Source organism: Pseudopodoces humilis, chromosome 12, assembly GCF_049639895.1.
Source record: "Pseudopodoces humilis isolate 2021_Gansu_Grassland_sample_001 chromosome 12, ASM4963989v1, whole genome shotgun sequence".
In the NCBI taxonomy this organism is placed as follows: domain Eukaryota; kingdom Metazoa; phylum Chordata; class Aves; order Passeriformes; family Paridae; genus Pseudopodoces; species Pseudopodoces humilis.
The window spans coordinates 11,959,551-11,972,225 of record NC_142211.1 but is presented as its reverse complement, the minus strand read 5'-3'; the positions used below and the strand labels follow the sequence as shown (position 1 = coordinate 11,972,225).

Here is a 12,675-nt window from a genome sequence, read left to right as displayed (position 1 = left end):
ACCTACTATACACTTCAAAGTTTTTATTAAAAAGTACTATTATGGATACTATTGATATAAAGGAATTAACCATTTTCAGTTTTAGTACCAAGTAGTCCTAAATATTTTACTTTTTCAGTGTTTAGAATTCAAGATTTTAATAGGCCTACTATCAGTAAAAATACATTTATAAACACTTTTACATGGAATACATTGTGGTCTACCTAATAAACACTAAATAGATTAAACACTCTCAAAGAGACCCAAATATTTTCTTTCTTCATAATCTTGTAGAAAAATTAAAGTGGTTGCTAGCTCATAGCAACTGACTGGAGAAAATTAATTTTTTAATCCAAATATTTCTCCTGTTCAGGAAAACTTCCTCATAAAAGTTGTATAATAATCTGACTTTTAATACAAAAGCATAAAGACAAATAAAAGAGTAAAACTGCTTCTCTGAATGATTAGATATTGTGGTCCTTTGTTCTGAGGGCCAGACTGAAGATTATATCATTATGCAAGTGTGTTTTAATGGTGTTTGCTCAACTCACAAAAGATTAATCTTTAGAAAAAAGAGAAGGTGGGAAATAATGTATCAGGATTACTTGAAGCAAAATACATGAATAATACTAAAATCCAGCAGATTTATATGAAGCAGAGAAAAGAAACCTATGTTCAAGGGACATACTATGCAACACTAATTAACAGGCATTTGTGAACAGTTTCATGAAACATGCAATAAAGCAGATGATGTTTTCTCCAATAAAAGTTTAGTGTAGGATACACTAGTGGTTTGAAATGTACCCATTCCATAAAAGCTACATTTCACTGGTAATGTACTATTTTTCCCAGACATTACTTGGTTTCAAATTTTCAGCAGACCTAACATAAAACTGCATTTGAATGGATACTTTCAAATGAAAGTGCACTTTTAAGGTTTATCCGTAAATTTTCACAGCTAGAGTCTACGAGGAATAGTAATTTCTGTCAAAGCTAAACTTTTTGGCATGTACTCATTATTTTCTATGCAACTCTTACTTAAGCTGATCTCATATGTTTCCATAAGTGTTTCCATAACTCATTACATAACAACCTACAGTAGAAAACATTAATACTCTTGTGCATACTAATGGCCTGTAGCACAATATCCCACAACAAACTTATAATTACACCACACTCAACATTTATTTGCAGTTATGCATCTGCATTTAAAGTAACTACTAAGATACTAAAAAAAAAAAGTCAGTGTTTGGATGCTTAAAAAATTCTCTAGCAGTGATGGAAGCAAACTTTTAGGTACTGGATGATTCTCAGATACAGGTATTATATATCCATCAGTGCAGACAAAGGGGGTTGGGGGAAAGGGGTAAGAAAATTTATATTGCTATACTATTCCATGGTGCATTTCATAACAAGCAATTAGCATGAAAATTATCTTTTCAAAAAGCAGTACTTATAATATGCCAGACAACTAGGCAATTTTTCCTTCAAGTTCACCTTCTATACTAAATGAAAGGATGGGGTGTGGAGAATACTAAAGGAAAAATATGCATAGAAAGAAATCCCAATTTATCTCATACTTAACTCAAGCCCAAATGTAACTAGCACTGAATTTTCCTCATTTTCAATTATGTCCAGTATGACTAAGCTATCATTTTTCTTACAAGACAGTTTTCAAACAGAAAAAAGTCAAAAGATTCTCAGTTAGTAAAATAGTAAACCTGAAACCTGTTAAATTATTAATAAAGTTTTGCTGAAGTATGGAAGGTGCTCTTCATACCAGAACATGTCCTCTATAAATGCAAAAAGCCAAGCCTCAGAAATTTCAGTTCAATAAGGCATTTGGGGACTGCTTCCAATTTGGAAGGCAAAGAAGCTGGCCAGAACATAGAAACATACATGCCATTGTTAAGACTTCTTTTCAGAAATTTGTTATTAAGTGACCAGGTAATAGAAATTATACGTAATTTCAGTTATGTTGTGGTAAAACTGCCATCACAGATCTACATTTTTGTGCACATTACTACAAATTAATGTTAAAAAAGTGCGTTATTGTAAATTCAAAGAGTTCATTATTTGTTATATATATGTCAATTACATTTGCTTCAAACACTAGACATATACATACAGTATACACGAAAGGACATGCATATATTAAAATTAATGTAAAGCCACTAAGTCTTTAAGTGTTACTGCATACATCTGTCATATTGTATACATAAATAAAATTGGAAGAATACTTAAAAAGATTATAAATATAAAATGCTATAAAGGTGAGAAAGCAATAACTTTAATAATCTAGATATATGATAGATGTTTTTCTGCAAGACTGAGACTTGTAAGACTTTCTGCAAAACAGTTGTTTTTGCTTATAAAAGCCAAATATATAGCAATAAATAAGTTCTATTCAGTTTTTTTAAATCATTGTAGAAAAAAAAGAAATTAATTCCCTTCACCATAAATTATTCAGTTTTTGGATACCTGTATTCTCTAACAATGTCTTTGGTGTGTTGGGTCTGTTAATTATTTCTACAAGCTGGTGCAACACCATTGGAATATAATGCTGCATCTCTATACCTGAAACAGCCAAAAAAAACATTCAGAAGAAAATGACCATTAATACACATAATCTATTTAGATCTGGTACATTGAACTTACTGTCAAAGACAAGAATGTAAAACTGAATTTAATTTTTTAACATGAAAGCATCACTAGAAATAAAAAACAATCCACAACCCAAACAAACCATTCTAAATATGCAAATATTCAAAGAAAAAAAATCATACCCATTTGGATGGAGATTTCTCCAATCGCCCAGGTGGCATTGTTACACACAGAAATGAATTCAGGGTTTAGGTTTGTTCCCAAAATGGGCATGAAATCAGCTAGAAAGAACAACATTTTAACATCTCATCACACAATACAACCATCTTGTTCCATTACTGTAAGATCACAAGGAGAGGGAGTTTAAAAAAAAAAATCATGTAAGCGTATTTAAATTCTTGTAAAGCACTACACTTGAATTAAAAAGAGCTGTATTTTTGCTATATATCAGATTAATCTGGATGATACAAACTAAGCAGATCAATGCAAATCCTTTCAAACTATGATTTAAAAATATTTCTAATAGATTTTTCATTTGTGTAACTCTAGAAACCTTTTTTATCCCCTTCCCAGGAGTAGGGAAAGAAAAGCACACCTGGATAGCTATGTATTCAGCTGTGCTAAAAAAAAAATAAATTACCAAACACCTCTCCCCAAAACAAACACCCCATTCAGCAACAAAAACAAAAAACCACCAAACACACCACCAAGCTAAGCCCCCCCCAAAACCCCAACAGCCAATAACAATGATGCAAATCCCAGCCTTGATTAAAATGACAGATGTTATAATCTATCTTTGTGACTAATATTCCACTAAAATTTAAATTCCAAGCCTATACAAGTATTCATATATTCTAGTAGAGCAAAAAAACTACAAAGCAACTGTTCTAATTGAAGTCTAAGTACATCTGTTTTGCTGTATTCCAGCAAAACAGGAAGCATGTTACATTATAAAAATCAAGCAACAATATTAACTTTTGCACTGTCTACAAAAAGAACATGCCTTAAACACACAGTTTAAAGGAGAAAAGACTACAGACCCTTGCTGATAAAGGAAAACTAAAATCTACAACACCATGACAAGGTAACCCACAGAAAAGGGAACTTAAAAATGGCTAAACCAGCCTCCTATCAGTTTGTAAAACAAGTTAATTATTTAATGTGTAAAAGAAACATACCGATGCAAGGCTTAACATGCTGAAAACACGCCTTTGTCAGATCACCTAACAGTGCAAAAGAACTCTGCCGTACCTCAGGCATTTTATCCTAAAGAGAGGAAGAAGAAAAACCTGATAATTCTAGAAGTGTTTCTGATTCTGTTTAGAAAGAAAATTCTTGGATTAAACAGGTTACTCATCTCACCTGCATACATTGGTACATTAGTGTCAGGATATTGCTGCAAGCCACTAGCTGTTCAATGTTGCCTCCAAGTCCTTCAGCTAAACCACTGAGTAAATCAAGAGCTACAATCATGAAATCTTTATCTGGAGCCTCATACTGGTCTGGCTGAGCATTGTGCAACTGCAACAAATAATTATGCATTTTCAAAATGAGTATTAGATTTTCTCAGGGGCATGCATAAAAGTAAAAACAAACAAGTTTCAGAACTGCAGCTTCATTTAAATATTCAATAGTTAATACTACAAATCTCCCTGCAAGCCCCTAACTTTACATAGTTAATACATTGGTTTAAGGAGATATTCTGAAAACATTGGAATAGCAATAGAAAAATACCATGGCTTGTGCAAGAGTCTTCTGCACCAGATTTACACAACGCTGGTACACAGGCTCACAGTATGGAAGAAATCCAGATTGCAAGGCAGTAGCAACTGATGACAGGCACTGGAATTAAATAAAGGAGAAGGAAAAAAAAAGTGAGAGAGACACTAACTTTCTTCACCTCCCCCAAGTACCCTTTACTTGTATGAAGTAAATTAAAAGCATTTTAAGTATACCCACAAGTAACTGTTTAAGTAAAAACAATCTGGAAAGGTAGCACTGATTAGCTGAGCCAAGGCAACCGTCAGCTAATTGTTACTCTCTCCTACGTATGTCAGTTGAGAAAATTTCTCAGGAGCAGCATCTTCTTCGAGGTGCCAAGACAGTTCATATGAAGACAATTACTATAATTCAGCTAGCATTTACACTAAACTTCACTATGCTGACAATGTACAAGCCCTAACATTACCCAAGAGTTATGAAACTAATTTTTCTAGAAGTGTTTTCCTGCTTCACACTTGGAAAGTACAGAGAACAGACTCCATTGTCTGGTTCATACCTTCAGCCTGTCAGTAATTGTTTTAATGAAGGGATGAAGGGAAAGCAAGGAGAGAAGAATAATAGGGATGGAACAAATTTTTAAAAACAAAGAAAACACTCAAGAATGGCAGGAAAAAAATCATTCTAAAAGATTTCTGCTAAACTTAATAAAATTTCCTCAGTTAAAAAATTTTCTCACTATTGTCATAATATTTTCTCCATAATGGGAAATACCTAACACTGACAGCATTTATAGCCACACTTCCTAGTAGGAACATCCTTAGTAAAAGAGGCAATTCCCAAAAGACACATATTCAAATTTTAACATTTACCTCTAATAAAGGGAAGAGATCTTTATCTTCATCCTTCAACATGTTCCACTTCTGGATTAATGGAGGCATTAGCATCTGAATATATTCCTGTTTAAGATGAAAATGCATCAGCTACTGAAGCATTCAATTGCATATTAGTTTATTTCAAAGCTAGAAAATTTATATATTCTACTTTTTCAGGAGAAAAAATTATATACTGTAATACAACCATTGTTGAAATATATAGAAGTAGTTGAATATTAGAACTTAAAATTTATGTCTTAAGATTTTTTGCTGAGGCACATAAGTACCTTTGCAAAACAAATCTTTTCCTCCAGGTTTGGCTTCAGTCTAGCAACTTTTAATAGCTGCCTGGGTTGTTACATATCTATTGGATTGACTCAGGGGCTACAGAAAATGTTTTTACCAGCAATGCAATCTGTCTGTGCATCTGCCACTTGCTTTCCTCAATCATCTTCCATTGCCCTGATATTACAACCCTATCCCCAAAAGTTCCTGAAACCTCTTCCTCATTCAATTACTCATGCAAGAAGAAAGTAATTTTCTATCCCTCCAGACACGCGCACTTACCAATTCTGTATAAAATGTTGCATCTTCCCGACCACTGCTGTCACAGTCACAAGGACATTAAGCAAAGCATCCCTGTAGTACTGTTGCTCCCAGAAAGTATCCAAAGAAGCAACAGATGCTGCCAGTTAATGCTATGTCCAAAGATACAGTGTTCTAAGTGACTGAAGAAAGTCCCACCATTACCAGGAGCTCCCATTTAGCTTCCTCCTGGTGTTGTTAAAAGTCAAGCTGGCCAGGGCCAGAGAGAGATTGGAAAAGACGTCCTTTGATAGTGTGGAGTCTTGAATGGCAAGTAAAATGCCATAGCAACAACCCAAATTGTTTTATTCTAGTTTGTCTATGCCATGTGAAGCACTATATAGAAATAAACCAAATTTTAACAGCCATCATAAGATGCATGTGACATGTATGTATATCCTATTAATGAACATGTACACTACAAAAACCCCACTACACTTGCCTGTGCTCTCTGTGCTTTACTCAAAGGATTTTGTGTTTTTAGATATAAAATGCACATCTATCCTTCTCTCAGATAAAGCAATTTCTAACGATGATGTGCTTTGATGCATTGGAAAGACAGAGCAGTTTAGCTATATGAAAGTAGTTACAAGCAACAAAAGAAGTCATTAGAAATTAGCACAAACATTCCACCAATTTATTTAAAGTCCCATTTCATATCTATATTGATATATATATATATATATATAAATATATATAACTCCTTTGAGCTGAAAAATTCTGAGAGTAAGGAAAAAATATCACAATAATGAGAAACACATTTTTCAATCCACAGAACACACAATTATTTATTCAAAATGGGGAATATTTGTGTAGTGTGAAAATTGCATATAGTCTATGTATATTACATGTAAAATTTATTATTATTGAATCCAGCATTTTTGTTTTAAAACATATAAAGCACACTACAAAAAACACTTAACCAGTTTTTCAATATATGAGTGTTTCTACAGAACATAAGGTATACTCACAGGTTTATTTAGATGATGTCCTACAGAATCTGCTAGAGTTCCTATAGCATCATAAAGAATGAGCAGGTTTTTATGCTGGTATTTACTAAATGCGAAGACCAAAGTGTCAAGTATATATGCAAGATAAGGAACAAGCTCTGTACAAGCCTCCTCTTCTAGAGTAGCAAAGGCACTGAATGACAAAAAACCCCACCCCAAATAGGTCAGTCAATATCTTGTAAAAAACAAAACAAGATCATCCCAAAATGCCCCACACTACCCATTCCTTTTTAAAGACAGAACTGTATTTAGTCTTTAAATTCATCCAAGGTATGTTTTCACAATGGGATTATAGAGACAAACTCAATCTATTTTGATCAAACACAAAGATTCAGCTCTTAAACTGTGATGAGCAAAATTTAAAAATATTCTGGTAAAAACCTTTTATGTATACATGTTACAGATCTAATCCTGCTTTATAAAGAAACTTTCTTGGCAGTCTGCTGTGTATTCCTGCCCTACAGAAACCATTAACGCTGTGTCCATTCTTTTTTTTTTTTTAAATATCACCAGACAAGGGACAGAAGGGAATCTTACCTCCAAGGATCTCCTTTCAAGAGAAAGGGAATATCCCTTGAAATAGTTGTAACCCAAACTTTTTGGTAATCCCAAGCTAAATATAAACATAGCTAATGCAATGATAGGATAGTTTTCCAGTATTGACCTTGCTCATAGGCCTATAAAAGCCAGATTCCTGGTCAATGAAATTTCAAATATTGAAAATAAACAGGTGTGACATACAGATAATTTCTTTTACTGCAATAGATTGTTTAGTTTGTTTTTCATATATTCTAAAAACAATCTGGACAAGAGAAAGACAAATTATCTGGTTTTGTTTTACCACAACTCAGTGGTGATGATTTCAGAAGAAGCCGAATCCACCCCAATTTAAAAGGAAAAAAAACAACATTAAGAGCTAGAAACAGAGTTATAGAATAATCAATTAAGGCATTAAAATATTTTTCCATGAAATAGCAGTGTCATGGATAGTACTTTCTGCTTAAGCTTTGGCTCACCTGCAGGCAGCTTCTTGTACTCTCTTGTTGCTATCCAGAATGCGCTTTAGCAACTCAGTCATTAATGGCTTCAAGTATGTGTCTGGGGGTTGACTAACTACCCAGTGTGCATAGCGACTAAGAGTCCAGCAAGTGATGGAGCGCACAAGAGCCTTTTTATTAGAGAGGCACTGAATAAGGTGAGGGATCAGCTCAGGAAGATATGGAATCATACCCTGCATGCAGCCTAGAAGGAAAAATATAGCTATTACAGTATGAGAATTAAAACACATAATAGAGCTTTTTGTCATTTCCTAGAAGGGATATATTTTCTTCCTCTATCATGTAGTAATACATTTTACCAATATACAAAGCAAGTCTACCTAATTTAAGTCCTGAAAAGAAACCACATCATAAACAGTAATTAAAAATCCTCAATCGAATTTACATTCATTCCAACTACATTTCTACTTCAGTGCTTCCCCAATCCCCATAAATTCTGCTTCATTAAAGGGAGTATACCAAGAACATCCAAATAAAATTGGTTTACAAAGCTTGGAAGTCTACTCAGAGTAACCAAGACAACAAACAGAGAAAGATTAGGCCTTGATAACTAATCATCATATCATTAAAAAAGATTTCTTAAAAAAATTATTTTTCTTCTTGTTTTCTTCTAATATAACACAAATACTGACCAACAATAAAAGCTGCACACTTTGAGTCAGCAAGCGCAGTAATACACTGAGATTTGCAAGAAGTACTAACTTTTACCTTGCTTGACTTGAAATCAAAAGCAACAAAAATGCTTTCTAACAACAAAGAAAATATATGTTCACTAGGTACTGTCAGAAAAGATAGATAATCCAGGCATGGACCCAAACATATTCCTTCAATTTGCAAAATGGACAGAGATTATGGAAGTATAGGCAAAAAAAGCCAAGACTAAGTAAATACAAAGAAATGGAAGTTAACATATTTAAATCAGAGAGCAATCCACAAAAAGCAGTTCAGGGCACTGAAGTCATGGACTTGTCTTCTCCATTTCTGAAAACACTGAATGAAATGTAAATATTCCTGTTGTATCAAATCAAGGTAGTATTTCATGAGAGACCAAGAAATATATGCTACAGAGTTAAGAAAGGGAGGAATAAAAGAAATTATCTAAGTTATTTAGGCCTCCAAAAAATGCACAGATTTGAAAATGAAAAATTGAACAAGTAACTGCAGTCATCAACTAGTAGATGTAGAGATTAATCACTAAAAAAAAACCAAACAGCTAAGGATGTATACTTGTTTGCACAAGTAAATTCACCTAGAAGGGATCCCAGAGCTGCTTTAGAACCAATAAAAATTCAGTAACCTGATATCCACTGTTGTTTACCTTCAGCAATTGCTCCAAGAACAAGGATACCAGATTCTTTAATTACCCATTCAGGATGGAAAAGCAATTCTTTCAAAAGGGGCAAGATGTGTGGTAGAAGTTCATCACGAAATACATTAGCCAGGACATCTAGAGCAGCAGCGGAACATTTCCCTGAGGAGAATTAACAATGTTAATCTTATTATACAAGCAGTTGTAGTTACAGTATGATCCTCATTTTAACTTTGAGCTGCCAGGATATCAGGAGGAAAGACTTTAATTTCATTACAATACACAGGGAGCCATTGTGCTCTGGCACAAAGCCATAGCTTTTAGAGAGCCATTTTTGCAGTATTTTTATAGCCACTAAAAGGACTTATACACTAGGGATATTAAAACAATCACTGACAGGAACCACACCATTCTATTGCAACATTATATACACTACATAATTTCAGGATGGTGTAACACTACAAAAGAGGGAAGGTCTGTGACATGAATGCTACACCAGAGAAATTAAGGAGAAAGGAGAAATAGCCAAAAAATACTAGCAAGTGATTAAAAAGAAAATGTTCAAACATGATCTATGTCTCAAAGCAAAAAAAAGGCAAAATCATCAATCTCTAGAGACTGAAAGAAATTTACTGACTTCTGCTCTGAGCTTACTCCTGATTCCATGATGCACCTATACAAAGAACACTACTTTGAAATTTGTTTGAAAGTTTTTAATCTCATATTTTAGCACACAAAAGCTCATAAAAGGACAGCTTCAAAACATGATTCAGAAATCCTTACTCTGGTTTTCTGCTGTGGGGTGACATCTCTAGAAAAATAATGTTAAGATGGATTTATAAAGAATGTTCATATTACAGAATCTATACTGGATTTTTTTTCAGCTTATTATGATCTCAGTTCCTTGATCCAACTGAAACAAAAGTATATACAAAACAAGTAATCAGGCAAAATATACATAGCAAATGTAATATGCAAAAATCCTAAACTGGATCTAAACTGTTAGCAAGCTCAACTGAGACAGACAATTTTTCAGTTGGGAGGTAGCAACTACTAGAATAGATAATAAATACAAAATTTTTTCTACTCTGCTTCTAGATGATGTCAAACAGGTTTGAATAAAACCAAACATGAACTCTCAACTCAGAGCAGATCTCCACTAAAAACCAATAATAAACACCACAGACTCCCCAAGACCAGCACCTGCTGCTTCAGCTTAGACTGTTTCAGCTTTCTACTAGAGGAATAAAAGGTGGGCTCCCATATTTAGTTACCAGGTCTCTTTAGTAACCAATGCTGTTGTCAGGCTGTGCTGACGTTTCCTCTCTGTTCAAATTGGAAGTCAAATATAGAACACTGGATAAGAAATAGGGCACACAATTCTGAAATTCAGATAATTCAAATTCTCTCGAGTACAGATGACATACATCAAAACAGATTTTTTAACTGTTCTATTCTCTCTCTTTCCTAGACAGCCTTAGTTTCCTCATCTTCTTAACCAAAACTGTGGACCACAGAGCACCCTCTGTCATTTCAGTTACGTTTTACAGAAAATATTGATTTAATTCTGCAATCTCTACACACAACAACTACAAAAATAGCATTATGAATTTAAAACTATAAAAAAAGAGACTACAAAGGAAAAATATATTTGTGGGTTTTGTCTTCTAAATTAAAATAACATAGTATTAGTATTATTTTAAAATTTATATATGTCTCAAAGTTGTTTGATCCATAAGCTTCAAGGCACATTCATCTGTACTACATCTGAACTACTGGTAATAGTGGTCAGTAGTAGCATGTAGGAGGAAGAAAATATCGAACACAAACCAGATTTAGAGGGAAGACTGAACTAAAAGAAAGTATTATTAAGCTAAGAACAATGTGTAAGATTGTATTGGATCTGGCTGAGCTGGAGTTCATTTCCCCATAGCAGCCCTCACAGTGCTGTGCTTTGCATTGGTAGCTGGAAAAGTGTTCATAACACACCAGTGTTTTGGCTACTGCTGAGCAGCACTGGCACAGCGTCAGCACTCTCAACATTCCACCCCCCATCAGTAGGGCAGGGATGGGCAAGATCCTGGGAGGGGACACAACCAGGCCAGCTGACCAAACTGACCAAAGGGATATCCCATACCATATGACATCAGCTCAGATATAAAAGCTAAGGAAGGGAGGAGGAAGCGGGGGGGCATTTATTAGTTACAATGTTTGCCTTCTGGAGCAACCCCTACGAGTGCTGAAGCCCTGCTTCTGGGAAGGGGCTGAATATAGCTCACTGATGGGAAGGAGAGAATAAACCTATTTTGTTTTCCTCTTTGTTTGTGTGCACATAGACTTTCACTTTTGCTTTAGTAAACTGCCTTATCTCAACCTACTAGTTGTTTTCCATCTTATTTTCTCTCCCCTGTCCAGCTGTGAAAGGAAGTGATAGAGCGGCTTGGTGGGCACTTGGCATCCAGCTAAGGTCAACCCACCAGAAAGACTTTTAATAAAGTAAACAGTAATACATGTTTTGTATTACCTTGTAGAATTAAAATTCAAAATCCAAAGCTTCTGTTGAATTGCATCTAGTAGATGTTTGCAGCTTTATTGGCCATATTCAAAATAAGTTTAGAGGTGGCTAGACTTTTCAATAGTTATATAGCCAAAACATCACCTGAGACTCCCCCTCTGCCTGAAAAACTAATTATTTCAGCAGATAGTTCATTTTCTATTCAAAGGCAAAGCCTCAGTATTCCTATACAAAAACTCCTCTGATTACTGTGGTTCTTATATTATGCAAGTAGCTATATTTTAAAACATTTTACACATTACTTTGACATACTTAAATTCCAGTCAGAGATAGTATCATCATCATCAAGATCATTGTCGTCATCATCATCATCATCATCTTCAATATGATCTTCTTCATGTGGCTGAGCTACTGTCCGTGAACGATGAAAACGAGGTCTTATGTCCTGTTCACTATCTGGAATAGCTTCATCTTCTTCAACATCCCCCTGTCAAAAAATGTTTTATCAGATAAACCAGTGCAACTATATTGCTCAAGGAAGTTAAGAATGTAGTGCAAATTTTAGTTCAATATTTTATAAAATGTGAAAAATTCACATCCCACTTGTAATGCCTAGCTAACTAAAAATGCCATTGTTCCTGCATTGTGATACAGTATTTACCAGAAAAATTTCAGGAAAACAGAAGCAACAGAGGTAATCTCACAGAAAAGCACAAAGCACTCTTCTTCTTAAGAAATTACTCTTGATGGGAAGGAATTAGAAAAAAGAGATAAAAAAATTCTAGTACATAGACACATTTTAAAATGTTGTGATGGAAAAAGCTGTGTAGTTCAAGCTAGAAGGGCATTAAAATTAATTCTGATAATTTCTTTATAGGCTGCTTTGCTGCAGTAATTAATGGGTAAAAGTATCCCAGCTCTGCCAAAATTGGATGCAAGGGGAGAGGAGCAAAGCAGGAAAACCCACAGCTTATTTTCCAACAAACAGGGCAGCAGTTGCATTCAGTTTTTGGAACAGCAC

General features: G+C 34.4%; 1 protein-coding gene across 1 annotated transcript in view; it reads right to left on the bottom strand.

The window, feature by feature from the left end:
- Positions 1-12,675, bottom strand: part of LOC148183378 (transportin-1-like) — a 78,997-nt gene that overhangs the window by 20,431 nt on the left and 45,891 nt on the right. Inside the window, exons 10-19 of the mRNA XM_088061457.1 lie at positions 11,967-12,141; positions 9,149-9,301; positions 7,789-8,014; positions 6,734-6,905; positions 5,175-5,261; positions 4,318-4,425; positions 3,946-4,104; positions 3,762-3,849; positions 2,766-2,864; positions 2,433-2,556 (exon numbers count right to left, since the gene is read on the bottom strand). Of these exons, the coding sequence (XP_087917583.1) occupies positions 2,433-2,556; positions 2,766-2,864; positions 3,762-3,849; positions 3,946-4,104; positions 4,318-4,425; positions 5,175-5,261; positions 6,734-6,905; positions 7,789-8,014; positions 9,149-9,301; positions 11,967-12,141 (1,391 nt within the window). The remainder of the gene's footprint in view (positions 1-2,432; positions 2,557-2,765; positions 2,865-3,761; positions 3,850-3,945; positions 4,105-4,317; positions 4,426-5,174; positions 5,262-6,733; positions 6,906-7,788; positions 8,015-9,148; positions 9,302-11,966; positions 12,142-12,675) is intronic.